The following is a 16132-nucleotide window of genomic DNA, read 5'->3' on the forward strand; positions in this document are numbered from 1 at the left end:
GAAGTGTGTTTTCCTTCTTAGGTAATAGATGCCATTATTGAGTCGGGGAAGAACTTCTCGAAGGAGGAGCGTAAAACAGAACGTTGCCCTCTCTTGTATCAGTGGCACAGGAAGCAATACGTTGGAGCGGCCCATGGGGTGGCTGGGATCTACTACATGCTTATGCAGGTAAGAGTGTCTTCTGCGGGCTGGGACAAAACTCCAGTCACGCCTTGTTTTGCATCAGAAGATCTCTTCAGCTTTCATGCACAAGCAGTGCAAGGTTGTGGTAGGTCAGAGGCTTGCAGCTGGGGGTCAGACTGCAGCCCAGAACTGTGCAGAGATGCTAGCCAAGGCCCCAGGAGCAGAGGACAACTCACATATCCTAGTGTTCAGCACTGTGACTCCTCTAACGTTGCTGCCAGGCCTCCAGCTGAGGGCTCAGCTATCTGCAGGTTACTCCAGTCTGTCAGCAGGGCGTTCTGTTTGCACGATGAAGATGTACATCCTTGTCCCACAGTATTTTATACCATCTGCTTGTGAATATGAGTGAGTTGCATTTCAGAGCCCCAGAGGTCTAGAAGCTGAAGTTTCCTGTCCTCAAGAAAGTCAGGTGTCTTCCCTCATCCTCATCTTCATACCCATCAGAAGTAATCTGATGCCTACAGTCGGGCTAGCTAAATATTAATTTACTCACCACCCATTAGTCCTATTTTCATTTATTTTCTGTTTTTCAATGAGTGCATCACTGATGCCTTTTATCCTTCTGCCTTCCATGTTCTTCATCTTTTCCCCTGTGATTTTTTTTCCCCCTCATTATTTTGAAGTTCCTGGAAAAACTGTCCTTAATCACGCATTCATCTTCAATATGCTTTTCTTACTTTTATACTCTCGTATTCCTTCTTTTCCCCTTCTCTGCTCAAAAAATCTAATGATCCTGATTGTGTTTATGACACCTGCTCTCCTCTTCCTGTTCTGAGACTCTTCTCTTTTGTATGCCTCCTATTTCCAACATTTATATCCATTCCCTCCCTGCTCTGAGATTCTCAAATCAGATTATGATGTTTTTCAAAACAGAGCTGTATGTTTTCTAATGCTGTACAATCTGAAAACAGAGCCTTATGTTTCATTACAGAAGATGGCCACAGAGCTGCAAAATCTGTATCATACCTTTCTTTGGTTTTGAAAGGTGCCGCCAGTCTGTGTACCTTTGTAAACGGTAATTTTCTTACCAGCTCATGCAGAAATTACTTTCCTTCAGGCAAATGGAAAGAAAGTACATCCTCTCCTCACAGCCTAGAGGTGTGTACAAATGTTCATTGCAGAAGTGACTGAGATGGTATTAGCTGTTGTCACTTCTGTCAGCCATTCCTCATTTGCAAAAGATGTGGTGACTTTTCCCCATCTGTTTCAGATTAGCTCACACCACTTCCACCAGTAGCTCAGGCTAAAGCAGCTGACTTTGCTGTGGAAGTAGCTACTGCTCTGCTGCCTGGGGTCCATGTCTTAACATCACTACAGCTGTTTTCTGCAGTGGCCATCTGTCTGGGGTCTCAGGATGCTCTAATTTACTATGTCCTTATCTTCACTTTCTGATGCCTTTGACAGGGTGGTCCACACCCTTCCAGTTACCTCATCTTCTCTGCCTTCCTTTTTTCCTCACTAGATTTTTCTGAGGAACTTCTGTTCCTTTAAAGAAGTCTCTAAATGCTCCATCCTTCATTTGCTATTCGAGGTTGAAACCAGAAATAGTTGTGCAGTGCTTTTTGGTTTAAGCAGAAGCTACTCTGTCTACATGGGAAAATCGTAAATATCTTTTCCTTTACATATAATTGCTGCTTTTCCGAATTACCACAAAGCCATTGTTTATGCAGCATTAGATTACTGTCTTTTCACTGTACATTAAACATTGTGAGTCATACAGGGTTGAGTCATCTGCTGCAGAAGATGGCACACTGGAGTCCATCCTTCCCCCCACCCCTCCTACACCATTACTCTGTATTTTCAGCAAAGAATTCATGAGATGGTTTGTTGGGTGGTTGTTTGATAACAAAGAAGGCGTCCAGCATAGCAGCAGAGATGTGAAAGCCACCGATCATTTCTATTTAACACCTTTATGAGGGGACACGTATTGCAGAATCTGCTTGCAGAAGACTGCTGGAAGAATAAGAGCTCAACAGTGTTAAATTATTCCTCCAGGATGCAGAGGGGGATATTCTGATACTCTAGAAAGGGAGTCTCTAGTCCTAGCCTCTTTCACTAACACCGAGACAAAGATGTCTGTCTATCATTGCTCTTGGCCAGATAGTCAGGACGCATACCACGAGGTTATCTGATTGCTGTTGACAGTTCAGTGCTGAAAACCTCAGCAGTTTAGGAGAAGGGATACACTTGTGCTGAGGTCTTCGTGGAAGCACAAGTAGAGAAGGAAGGTGTGTAAAGATCTCTGCTCTTCTTGGATTTACCTCCCAAGGACGAGCACAAGCTCAGTGAAGCCCTGGGCTACGCTTGCCTTGCACAGCTCAAGACTGAATAGCAGTTATTGCTGGTGCCTGCCTTTGCTTTCTGCTGCAGGTTTCCCCTGTGAAATGAGACTCCTGAAACAGGGACCTTTTCATAATGCGAAGGTCAGTGTCTGTGTGAGGGCTGATCAAGATGTTCTTCATGAAAAGCTGATCTATATTCAGATCTACTTGCAGTTAGCAGCATGAAGGTGACTGTTCCGCTCAGAAGAGTGCAGAGGTGGAGTTTGCTCTAGGGAGCCGGTGGGTAGGAGCTCAGCAGAGATTTCCAAGCTGAGGTAAAGTAGAGGCTTTTGGCTGTTTCAGGTTACAAAAAACGCAGCTATTGAAAATATTCCTTCATTTAGCTGTAGGACTGTGAATGGTAGCAGCATGCTCACCCATTGAATGCAAATGTGCTGGAGCTGGTAGGAAACAGTAAAATTGTAAGACATAATTAGCAAAGTTATAAAAAAAAAAAATGCTAAAAAGCTCAGTTATTAGTTTCTGTAGTCTCCAGTTTCTGCAGTTGTTCCCACGGCGTGCTGGAATTCCATAAATCCTGTAGGCTGTGTAAAAATAGAGAGCTTTGTTATGAAAATACTGTGAAATAGGCTGGTAGAGGAAGGAATATCAACTAAGAACCCAACAGATACACAGATTCTGAACTTTTAATTGCAGGGAGTGCACAGTTTGATGGATGTATTTGCCTCTTGGAAAGGACATAAGCTAAATAGAAGAAATGGAAGAGAAAAACTGAGAAGAGCAATCTAAGCATAAGTGTGTAGAGCAAAGACATTTAGTTACTTTGCGAAGAAGCTGTTGCTTTTGACATTAGAAATGCTGATTTATAGTCCGTAGCTTCAGGGAGTTTTGTTTACGATGGAAAACATTATCAAACTTCGCTAGGTATGCCACTACCTACACTCTTCTTCATTTATTGGGAAATAGGACAGGTTTGTCTACATTAGCTATTTTTAAAACATTTAACCAGGTGTGTTTTAAGAATGTATTATAAGCAGCTAATTTATAAAGCTGCCTTTCTCCTGAAGTGCTTTCTCTATATGAAGGTGGAGGCCTGGGAGCCTTGGGGTCTGCGTTCTGTTCTCAGTTCTTCCCAAGTCTTTCTGTGTCACCTCAAGTAAGGCGGGCAGCAACTTGGTGCCCCAGTTTCTTTGTCTCTACAGCTGCTGTAACACACTCTTCATAAGGGTATTGCGAGCAGACATTAATTAAATCTGTGTGAAGTGACAGAAAGTATTTGGGATATAGAGCACACATGTAGGGTACTTGAAAATAGGACACGTAATGAAGTGTTGGTACGTGATTTGTTACTACTCCTGTGGTTTTGTTTCTTCTTTCTGTGTCGTCTTCAGCCGATTGCAAACGTGGATCAGGAGACCCTGACAGAGCTGGTGAAGCCGAGCATTGACTATGTTCGTCATAAAAAATTCCGATCTGGGAACTACCCATCCTCATTGAGCAATGAGACCGACAGATTGGTTCACTGGTGCCACGGTGCCCCCGGAGTCATCCACATGCTCATGCAAGCTTATAAGGTGAATCATTCCGTGTTTATACAGACCTGTATTTTTACAGACACCTCTATGCAGGCCTGTTAGATTGTAAGGCTTGCATTTTAAGTCTTTCTAGATCCGTGCTTTCAAACAAGAACCCTAGGCTAGGCACCTAAACATCTCAAAATACTTGCATAAGGAAGTTTGTAAAATTAGTGGGTAAAATTGCTTCTCAGGGTGTAAGTAGTTACTAGACTTCAGGTTTTCTTGGAAAAGGGCCATGCATTTAAACGACTTGATATCAGAGTCCTGGTTCTGAGAACATTGACCTAAATTCTTTGAAACTTTATCCTAGGTGCTCTAAGAATTATGTTGGTTTTAAAAAATGAAGGTTCATGTGTCTTGCTAAAGAATGTCTTCCATAAATTACTCCATTATTAAGATAAAGTACTGGAGAACTTTGTCAGAACAAAGACTACAGGCCCCTTACAGGGCATAAATATAACCTCCGAGCTACCGTGAGCTACTGTTTGCTCCTCTCCATCCTTAAATAGGTTTGCTATCTCTCTGGAGTTGTGCACTTTTGATTTGCATAACATTTGAAAGCGTGCCATTTAATTACATTTATGCAAATTAATTCCTTCTCTTGACAGCCCTCCTTGGCAGATTCCCTGGTCGGCCTCAGGGTGGGCTGATGAAAAACAGGTTTGGTTTATGGAATAATTACTTGTGCAGCTACCTGAAAAGTGAACTATAAATCTCTTAGAGTGCTGCTGAATGCAGCAACAATCGCAATTGCTTTTCCTTGGTACTGTGGTAGGAGGCTGACTTAATACTGCAGTCCTTTTTTTCACTTCTTTCCCAGTGCAGTGCTTTCCCCAGCAGAAAATCTTTTCCAAGAGATAAGAGGGAGAGGACCAAGTTCTGCTTGGCAGCCTCCTTTCTGTCCTCTTTTTATGTTTAAGGTGATGGGACGTATGACGCTTTTCTTTTTCTCCTTAATCTGCTTTTTGAGAAAGTTACAAGAAAAATTGGAGCAGGTTTTTCTGGCTGTGCTTTCACACCAAGCACAGGGACTTGTGATAGCAGACAGCAGCGTTTGTCCTGGAAATCAAATGCTGTTGCCAGGCCTTCATTTGAAGCTTTACAACTGAGTAGCTGGCAAACCCTATTCATAGAGAGGGACTTTCTTTATCAAGCTTGTGGATTTAAGAGTCCTGCACGTTAATTGCTTCTGTTACTTCATTAAGTCGCATCTGTGAAGAGGAGACCATCTCCAAAGGACTGTGTCTATAGCAGTGCATCAGTTACTTTCTTTGTCTTGTTGATCTGTGGTGTGACCTAGGCAAAGGGGAGCACAGAGCAGTCTTACAAGTCAGTGGTGCTGTTCACTTTGGTGTTTTTGTTTTTTTTCTGCTGCCTCAATGGACTCTCTGTGCATCTAAAATGCACTTCAGTTGCAATGTATTTTGTAAAATTGGTCCTTTGTCCAGCTGGCCAGTACCTCATGAGTATTTCCAATATAAATACTAGTCGAGGTAATGGATTGTTCCTACTTGTACTTGGGATAGAGGAAAGAGCCCTGAAAGAAGGATTCTCGTGCATTTTTCGACATGGAATTGAAGGCAGATAGTGAGTAACCAGCAGGAATTAATCAGAAAGATCAGGAACTGGCCCTTCAGGACCAGATTTGATGGCCACTATTCTGTTACATTTCTTGGAGGCAAGAATTACTTTTCTGTATTTCAAATCAAATTATGTAGTGGTTGGGAAATAGAGGGGAGAAGCGAAAAAGGATCATGTACCCTGCAAATAGATTACAGGCTGTGGAACCAAGGACCTCGAACTTAAGGGTTTTTTTGTTTTTACTAATTTCAGAAAGAAAAACTTGAGTTCTTTCTTTTTCCACACAGAGAAATGAGAAACAACTTGGAAGAAAAGCAAGTCTATGATGGTTGGAGTCTTAAAATCCAAAATAAACTATATATGAAAAACTCCACCTCCATAGCAAAACAGCTTCCAGGTCCAGGATCACTTTGTAATCATTAATACTTCAATTTATATGTTTATTTTCTGTTTTTGTTCCGCAGACTTTTAAAGAGGATAAGTACTTGAAAGATGCCATGGAGTGTAGCGACGTCATCTGGCAGAGAGGTTTACTGAGAAAAGGCTACGGGATCTGCCATGGTACTGCTGGCAATGGCTACTCCTTCTTGTCTCTCTATAACCTAACTCAGGACAAAAAGTACCTCTACCGAGCTTGCAAGGTGAGCTCTGCAGCATCCCAGCAAAGTCACTCGTCCCTTTCATGTGTTTCATGCACTTCCAACTCACACCTTTGGGTAGACGACTTCAGCTGTGTATGTGGGCACTTGCATCTTAGTACAAAGAGTGGTTGAAAAACCACACAAACGCACTTCGCTGTGCTGTAAATAGAGTCGGAGAATCAGCCAGCCTGAACAACAAGAGATGAATGTTACATGGTGCTAATTATTCCATTGAGAGATCCACTGTCATCCTCAGCTCCTCCAGCGATACTGTTAGTAGTCCTTTGTAATTATTTGTTTTCAGACTAGTGTCTGTTTGGGGCTTTCAGAGCTCTGAATTGCAGTTATTAAATTGCTCACTTAGGTTTTTTTCATTAATACAAATTGCAGAGAAAGACGCAGTCAAAATTTTTCCATTGGGAGCATCCAGGTTCTGCTATCAGCTCTCACTGTGCTAGCAATTGACAAAAGAGAAGGCTTTTTCTGCCTCTGTTTCCTGGTTTTTGTTTTGTTTTCTACTTAATTCATTGATAGTGGGTTTCATGCTGCATACATAGCTACTCAACTGAGGTCTATCTAAAGGTAGAGCAGTGGGAAATTTGATGAGTTGCTTTCAAGGTGTTTTCAGATGAGTCACATGTAAAGCTATTGCATTCACCTCTACTGTTAGCCTGTCCACCATCAGCAGAGCTTTACAAAGTGGCTGTTCCTGTCACCTTATGTTTACATGTGCGTCAATCTGTGGGGACACATGTATGCATACACGCGTCCTAGAGAATGCGATAAGCCCCTAGTACTGCCACGGCAAATGTGTGACCTTGTTGTGTGTGAACTGATCCTCTGCTGATGTGTGAGCCACGCTACCAAGCACGCATTGCTTTCAGCACAACAGTTGGGCTCTCCCTGTCATCCTCCACTTCCATACATTTCCTGGGGCTCTGTGCAGCATTAGCAACTCCTGCTCACACTGCATTTCTTGCCCGGGGGAACCCTGTAGCTCTGTCCAAAGCTAGAGGAAAGCAAGCATACCCAGATCAGAGCCAAAGAAGGAGGACACTCAGTTAGATACCTGAAATTCCTTTGAGGAGGAACATGTGGCAGTGAGCCAAAGGCTGTTTGCTGGAAGTGCTGAGCACAGTCGGGTCTGGCAGCACACTTGTTGCCATTCTGCATTTTAGCACCTGCAGTGTTCAGTCAGGCCCCCGAAGCTCTTGCAGGGAAAATCTTGAAATGGGCAAAGGAGTTTGTTAATCTTTGGCATTCTTGAAATCTTTTCTTTCTGAGACAGAGCATGCAGGGAAACAACCATGCTTGAGACAGAGCATCCAGGGAAATAAATGTGCTGCTGGCATCCTGGGCTCCAGAGAGCATCCAAGCCCCTCATTTTTATTTTTTTAATTTTTTTTTCCCTTATTTCAAGACAAATGTTCAGAGGTCTGAAAGGCTGTTTCTTGATGGCAAGCTTGTTCAGCCTGTGTGACAAATAATGGCAGATGTCTTTGTACTAGAAGAGATTTCTTTTTCCTTGGTTTAACAAAGACATTAATATGGTTTATTGGATCTACAAGGTTTACCAAAGCTAAGGATTTATAAGCAATGATTCGTTTAGTAGCCTGGGGATGCATTTTTGTAAATTTCTGTTGAAGTTCCCAGACTGGCAATAATAATTATAAAGGCTATTATGCAATCAGATGTGGATGTTGCAAGAATTGATTGTAGTTCAGAAACGTGCCATAGACACATTCTGTCCTCACGTAAAAGAGAAGGCTACAAGTTTGGTTTGAAGATCTGTAGGGGGGCCCAAAATACTTCATCATTGCTCAATAACCGTGGACCACAATGTTTGTGTTTGTGAGTTCATTGCTGGGTTTCCTCAAGACATTCTCACATGGACACACACACACTCACGTCCCAAGTGATGAAATCCATTCCCTAGTAAATACTTAAAGAGAACAGAGGGAGTGGGGCAAGATACCACTCTTTATCCTCCTGTTCAACAGCTGATGGTTCTGGGAGCCTATTCATATATCACATAGCTCCAACCGTGGAGCCTGAGCACCCTCTAGTGAGTACGATGAGCTGTGTTCTGTAGCAGGCTCCCAAAATCACAGGGGAAGCAGGGAGAGTTCTCTTGGTTCTTTGCTCTGCAGGACTCTTGTGCTTTTAGCACCGTGTTTTGCATAAGCAGCGGTTTGCTTCCAGGCACAGAAATGCCAGGGGAACGTGTGGGCCCTGTGTCTGCTCTGGGGAGCCATAAAGGAGAAATGGATTGTTGCTCTTAAATTGATCCAGACGGGGTTTGTAAGTAAGGTATGTCTAGTGGCTACTGCAGCAGCGCTGATCAAACACGAGAAAGACACTGTTAACTTGTTTTTAAAAGGTATTCCATCCTCTGCAACAAAATATTGACCACCATAATTGTCTAACTGTATTTATAACGATTTTTTGTGAGGCTTAGGGAGAGAAAATAGATAAAGCTAAGTAATGGCAGCTGGAGATTTAATACTCTAAATCAGTGCATGGAAGTGGAAGAAAACAAATGCAGTTAACAACTCTCAAGTCCTTAGGAGGTGGATAAATTAAGTGCCAACACAGATAGGAACTAATGTTACGGTATTAGAAAATTTCTGCCCTTGAAACTGTTCTTGCAGAGCTCTTCATTGATGTGTAGTGGGATTGTTTTTTTTTTGTTTTTTGTTTTTTTTAAAAATCAGAATTAAGTACAACCCAACTAATTATGTTGTTGTGGAGCTGAAACTCCTGCTGTGGAAATACATATCCTAAAAAATAATTGCAGCCATGTCACGGTTGAAGTGAGACAAATTAATCTTGGATGGTGATTCCTGCATTGTTTCTCTGCTTACACTATTTTACATTTAGTAGCTATTAAAAGTGCCTCCCCATGCAGATATTTAAGCTTGTGTTTAGCAGTCTTAAGTTTAAAATAAATGAGCAAGTATTTTATGTCTTCCACAGTTTGCCGAATGGTGTTTGGAATATGGTGCACACGGATGTCGTATTCCTGACAGACCTTATTCTCTCTTTGAAGGTAAGGTGATGGTATTGCAGATGGTGTTGTGTTGTATAGGATAGAAAGGATACCTTGCAGTTTTGGTACATGCTTGGGAGTTCAAAAATCTTGGGTAGTTCCTTTACTATTACAAAAAGAAAACCAAAAAAATGCCAGCACCTCCCTCCTCCAAAGGATAAAAAAAAAAAAAAAAAGCATCCCTCTATCTCATGTCAAAACTTTCCCTTCTGGTTGCATTTCACCACTTTTCAGTGTAAAGCCAGTAGCATTGTCATTCTTAAATAAAATTCTGCTGTGCTGATGGCCTTTCAGTTTAAACCAAATGAAAGTCCAGGCAACACTTCTGTGTTGGGGGTGTTGTCCAAGAGGGACAGGATAGAGGAGCAGCCATAGGCAGGGGGTCTCAGAGCAATTGCTGGCCTGAAGGAACTGGACCTTTGCTGCTGCAATAGTAACGCAAGAAAAAGCTATTTTATAATGTGAGCCAAGATCACCAGAACAAAAAGAGAAACGCAGAGTTCTTACAGGCCTTTCTGTAAGTTTAACGGTGTTCCTAAATCCTTTCCTTGAGCTTTGTATATTTTCATTTGTAGTTTATTTTCTATGTCCTGTCTCATCCTGATGTTTTAGAAACACAGTAGCAAGGAATGGTACATAGAACAAGCAGGATTTCAAATAGTGCTGCTACTCTGAGAGCAGGAGCCTAGTGCGCCATCTATCACAAATACGTGAATTTACAGCAGACTAAGTAGGATTATTTTACAAGTAAACCAACCCGAGGCATAAATGCGAGACAGCAGTAGTTATAAGTAGTTATATGCAAAGAAAAAAATCCAAATACCGAGTTACTGTGCTAATGTTTATGAGAATGAAAAAGTACAAATATTCTTATTCTTTGTAAGATATCCCTTCTATGCATTTATAGAAGAAAAAAAACAGACACACAGTCTGTAGTACAAGAGCTTTGAAACTTGTTGAGGTGTACTAATGCCAACAATAGGCAGGGTGATATGTGCATTAATGCTGACACAGATTTTATTTTAGTTTTTCATGTCAGTGATTTTTTTCGAAAGATCTAGAAGCCTCAAATCTAAAACAAAAAAAATCTGAATTTTGTTTGCCAAAAGTGTGTGTGAAGTTGTCCATTTCAGCACGTGTGCATACGTGCACATTTCCATGGGAAGTTGCACATGGTTCTTATGGAACTGTCATAATCACTTCGTTTCTATCAGATGCCTGTATTTAAGGAAAGCTCCTTTCTTTGTACATGCTCAGCTGCTGATGCAGGAGGATCTTAGTGTGATCATAAAAGTGAGCTTCCATTTGCATGCTGTCTTTCTGTAAGGTAGCTCACCCTAGTAGTTTGTCACCCTCTGAGTTTTATGAGATGTGGCTGATGTTCATGCTGCAGAGCCTGGATGCCCTCTTTATGAATAATGAACAAATGAATCAGTACATCACAGCAGTCATAAATTGTGCCTTTGTTTTTTTTTAACCAGTGAAATGACCAGTGAGAGCTGCTGAAATTATAAGACAGTCCAAATTGGCATTTACTTTTCCTAATTGAAGTAGTCTTGAAGTTGTGCCTCTGAAATGACAGTAGCAGAGAGAACTCTGCTATTGCTTCCATCTTTTTAAAATGAAACTTGATTTCCTAGGCAAAGTACAGGTGAGCATCCCTTTCTAGAGGCCCTAAGTTCACCAGTACAAAAAAGACCTCGCAAGGTGCTAAGTTCAAACAGATGTGATTGCCTTTGTTGTCAACTACACTATTTTCATGTCCAGAATGCACAAAAATCTCTTTCTCATTATATTTTAGGAATGGCTGGAGCTATTCACTTCCTCTCAGATATTGCAGTACCGGAGACTTCCAGGTTTCCAGCGTTCGAACTTGGTCCTCAAAGGAGAGAAAACAAAGTGGAGCAGGACAGCTAAAAGATTCTTTTACAAGTAAACTTGATGCCAAAAGAGACAAGACTGTTTAGTGCCTCTGATACTGAACCAACTCGACCCTAGCTGACGGATGGATAAAAACCCCGTTTCTCACTTCCCCTGCCCCAAGGGACCGCGAAGTCATTAGCGCATGAATGAGAGAAGCCACCTCTAAGTTCTGTTAGTGACACCTTCACACGTAGGACAAGAGAAGTCAAATTTTGAACTTTCTCTCTTTCGTTGTATTTGTCTTCTCCGGGTCTCCGACATGCTCTGCATGTTTATTGGTGTTGTCTGTTGATTCGAGTCTTTTGTTGTTAGCAGAGAGCTGTTCTTTGTGTGAAGCTCTGTCCTGTACCTTCGTGCATGCAACACAACAGCACCGTCTCTGACCCCTAACAGCAGTGTTGCTTTCTGCAGTGTGGCTAGCCAGCGAGCTCCACTTCACGCCAGAGAGTTCACTGTAAGACAGAGCCCAGCTTCACTGGTGAGCTGGCAGCTTCAAAACGATGAAGAAATTTTGTGTTCATAGTTTTCTGTGTTTTTCTCCATGGTCCCTAGAAGCTGAGGCGATGGAGATCAGCTTTACCTGGTGAAGTGGTGTGATGATTTTCAGGAGCGCATCAGGTTGGAGAGGGCCTGAATTTTCTTCTGCCACTGATTTGGGAGGGATTTTTGTTGCTTTTTTTTGTTGTTGTTGAAAACCTGAAAGAGCAGCTGCCTGCACCTGATTAGTGTGGTGGGCCCATAGTACAAGGAGATGCTCTGCATGGTGTGAGCTGAACAAACTGCAGGCAGAGTTATCTGTGCTTCCCCACTCATGTGCATGGGTTTGTAATATACCTCTCTCCAGCAGCACACAGTGTAGAAGGAGAGTGGGAAGTCAGGGCTGTTTCTCATGCGGATAGCTCAGGACGGTAACTTGTTCCTGAACCAAGGAGGCGATTTGTTCTGGTCCCTCCCGTTTGTTTCCCGGCCCCATTGCATTTAGCCCATGTAATATGACAGGAGCAATAAATACCAGCTGCTTGTGGAGGCTGCAGAAGATTAATGAGCAATATGTAAGCCATTGCTAGAAGCTGTAATTGAAGTTATTTCAACTTAAAAGCAAGACAGAAAATGCCCTTTGCCCTTCGTTTTTGACTGTGCTGATAGTGCTTTGCTTCCCCCCGCCTTGTGCTGGCGTTGTGAAGCAGTGGGTCCCCTCTCTCTGCCAGCAAGGCGGTGCTCAGTTCTGCTTCCACCTGCTTGTATCAGTCCAGGAGGAGGAATGGAGCATGCTGTAAGTGCACTTACAGCATCTTCATGCTTTCCAGGTAGTAAGTACATGTGCTGTTTGAGAAAGGTAAGTAAGCAGAGCACTCTCTCACTCGCTCAAGCTCTGTTGTCGCTCTCCCTCTGCACCCTCTTGCCTTCCCCCCCAGACCCTCCTGTGTTGTGTCAGTCCAGCTGCTTATTTTAATTGGGACTTACATCAGGTGCAGATGTGACAGGTGACTGAGACTTCGACCTTTCAGGTGCACGTACGTGACCTGAGGGACACATGCTGAGTGCCAGTGCTTGTGGTCAGGCTTGGACATGCTTTGTTGCACCTGCATAAAACTCTGGCAGGTAGCAGCTGACATCCTTGAGCTTCGTCGTATCTGTTGCCAAAGCCATTGGGATGCTAATAATATTTTCAGGATTTGGTTCTGCTGTTGCAGTAGCAACAGTTCCAGTGCTGGGAGAGCGTAAAAGTCACAGTGTAGCTCCTCTGCTGATTTGTCAAACAAAAAATGGAGCAGGGGCGGGATTTTTCCACCCCTCTGGCAAAGGGTAGGAGTTGGTGGGGGGCACTGAACCCAGCTGCATCTGTGCAGCCAAGCAGGAGGGAAATTGCTGAAAGGCAGTGGAAAGGAAGGGAGCTGCACGGCGAGCAGCTGTGGTGAAATGCACCTGAGCAGAGAGGCAGAAAGTGGTGGGATCAGAGCGGAACAGGAGGGATTGGTTACGGGAGGTAATGCACAGAGCATGCCAGCAGAGGCCAGCTCAAATGAGGTATTCTGCCCTGGCAAGCGTGCTGAGGTCTAACGCTGTATTTCTTTCTTCATCCTGTGGCTTACTGCTCCTCCTGGTAGCTGTTTCCTCGTGTCCATGGAGGAACCTGGCCCAGGGTAACATCTCATAAATCCTAAGAAAAGCAGGCATGGAGGTAGAAGGCAGCCCTGAATTTCTGTTCTGCATCCCCACTCCTTTTTCCTTCCTCTCTGCAAATGCAGAACATGCAAGGTGGGTTAAGAAGGAAGGGTGCATCCCTTTGGCAGGTCTGCAAGACCCTCCTGCAAACACAGAAGCCACCAGCCATCCTGGTAGAGCTTGGACTGACACTTGCAGGAGGTAATTTTGGCTAGCTGGAACCCAAGGAGAATTAAATTTTAGTCTGTCTTTTAAAAAAATATATGTATAGGTACATGCACCCTTAAAACTGCTTAATGCTGAGCAGATCCTGGAGGTGCTTGAGTGCACCAGTGGATGTAATGAGCAAATCCAGCGCTAGCTCTTTCTGTACCATAGCCAGCCTTCGGCAGGGGTGAGGCCCAGCACCGTCCTTCTCCGCAGAATCACCCTGGAATTGAGTAAGCCTGGAAATGTCTCACATCAGGAAGCTTACGACTGCGTCTGCCTTGTCTTCCTGACAGGACTTTCCCCGTGGCTCCTCCTCTCTGTTTGTTACAGCTTTGTGATACACAGGTGGCCCATTAAAATATTGTGTGAATGAGTGAAAAAATGCATTTCACCAAGACACTGTTTTCAGAAATCACATCAAACTAAAATGTGGAAACTGTCTTAATATTCCCTGGTTTGCTTTGTCCGTGTGTAGTAGTCCATCTGGTGCAAAAAAGCAGTAATGTTAAAAACGGAGATGCTCTTTAGGCAGAAAAAGAAGAAAAATGCTGATGTTTCGTTCTTTGGCTTTATTAGTAAAGATCAAGTTGTGTGGTGGTAATCTGTGTGCAGTTATTTTTTTGGTGCTGTGCACCTTCCTTCCCTCCCGCGCTGTGGTGTTTGAGAGTTGTTCCCCTGCTGGGATTGCTGAGTTGCCTCCTGGTTTCATAGTCCTGCAGGATGGAATGGAGACGCCAGAATATGGGCAAATCTTTTTCAACCTTCACTTTTTATTACTGCTGAAGGCCTCTTTGCTGTCATTTCTCGTGGGTGATTTTAGTCTGGATTGCGTAGTACCTGCGTGCAACGTTTGCTTTCCCCCCTGGTCAGACAGGTCCTGTTGAACAGTTTGCAGCTGCAGCTTTACTTGGGACTGATTTTAAGAGCACATACATGAAATCTCTCTGTTCAGCTGACTAACATCTGCTTTCCAGCTTTAAGACAGGTTGAGGTTTTCCTCTAGGTAGGATTTAACAGAATTAAACTTGAAGTGCACTGCAGTATATGTACAACAGTATTTCTGTTTCAGAAAGCCACTTTATAGCCCTCCTTCCCACTGAGAGCGACTGCTTTTTCTTTTGTTTTCTATTTAATAGCATTATTTCTGATCAGTAGGTAGAGGCCTGATCTGTACAAATTTATTTTCCTTCCTCTTGAGGAAGCTGTACCTTGAAATATTAGAGAAGCCCTCCATGCATGCATGTAGTAGTTTTTAACCACCAAAGTGCTGTTTTCAGACAGTGAAGTGTAAGGTAGGAGAGTTGGGAGGAAACCTTTCTGCCGTGCCTCAAGTACTAGCTAAGCAGCGGTGTGCTGCCTGAGCCACGTTGTGTCAGGGTGGTTTGACACAGCAGTCTGCTTTTCCTGGCCAAATCGTTCACTTTCTGCCCATTTGCTTTCATTTGTTTCACTGATCTACAGACGCAGGAGCCCAGCCCGCACAGCAGAGCGACCACAGTTTGCACGCAGGGAGCGTCAGTGACCGGAGCTCAGCCGCTGCTGCTCCTCCACAGCTGTAAGCCCACCTGTAAGCCATGAGATGAGCGAGGGCTAGGCAGCAGGAGGTAGAAAAACACCCTTATCCCTGTGACTTTCTGCGCTGCACAGAGCCAAAACAACACACAGGTGCAGCCAAGGGGCTGAGGGCTGCTTGTGCCTGTGCCTCTGCTGTCTCCAGACACATCCCTTTTCCCTTGCTGCACCCAGCAGCTTGGGACAGTGGCTGCCAGTTGCACATCTCCTAGTTTTATTAGTAAATAATAGCATTATTATTTACTAATTGCTTTAGAGTAATTGCCTTGTGCTGGCTCTTCCCTTGCATGCTGTCTCTAGTAGCTTCCCTCTCATCACATACAGATTGTAGGATCCCCTACAGGGCATCAGGGGGAGGGCTCCCACAGCCACAGGGCTGGCGAAGATCCTGGCCAGTTCTCTTACCCATCGGATTAGCAGCGATGTGTTTCAGATAGATAAAACAGAACTGTTAGATAATCCACTATCTGGCAAGGTGTCTGCCAAAATGTGGCTTCTTGTGTGTATGCATGTAAAGCTGAGCCATCTGTTTACTTGCTGTACGCAGGGAAGAAAGAGCAATACATTCTTTGCTCCTTTGTGTACCACACAGGCTGGAGACTTTGTTGGAAAAAGATGTAGTCCCAGCTGTTTGTTTTCACAGCAGCGTAAACTGTCATAGGGCTTAAAAGAAAGAAAAGAGCAAAACACCACCCCCAAAACAAAAAACCTTGTCACGTTATCGTTTTCCTGATGTGATAATGAGGCAGGAACAGCTGCAAGGCAGGGGCTGGTGGGAGCCCAAACAGAAAGGGCAGGGTTGGTGCCATCCTTGTCAAACCGGGTCCTATTTGCAGCACAACTGATTAGTCAGCTTGCTAATTATTGGGCCAGAAGGAAGCGGCTGCATTGTGCTGTAGGTGAAGTTTGCCCTTCTGCCAGCGACGAGGTGCTCGGTCACACCAGAAA

General features: G+C 43.7%; 1 protein-coding gene across 1 annotated transcript in view; it reads left to right on the top strand.

The window, feature by feature from the left end:
* The window catches only part of LANCL2 (LanC like glutathione S-transferase 2), a 29385-nt gene extending 15172 nt beyond the window's left edge, over positions 1-14213 (top strand). The window contains exons 5-9 of the mRNA XM_068674842.1: positions 22-168; positions 3857-4039; positions 6088-6264; positions 9241-9313; positions 11115-14213. Of these exons, the coding sequence (XP_068530943.1) occupies positions 22-168; positions 3857-4039; positions 6088-6264; positions 9241-9313; positions 11115-11230 (696 nt within the window). The 3' untranslated portion in view covers positions 11231-14213. The remainder of the gene's footprint in view (positions 1-21; positions 169-3856; positions 4040-6087; positions 6265-9240; positions 9314-11114) is intronic.
* Positions 14214-16132: the final 1919 nt, after the last annotated feature.

The sequence above is a fragment of the Anas acuta genome, chromosome 2, assembly GCF_963932015.1.
Source record: "Anas acuta chromosome 2, bAnaAcu1.1, whole genome shotgun sequence".
NCBI classification, from domain to species: domain Eukaryota; kingdom Metazoa; phylum Chordata; class Aves; order Anseriformes; family Anatidae; genus Anas; species Anas acuta.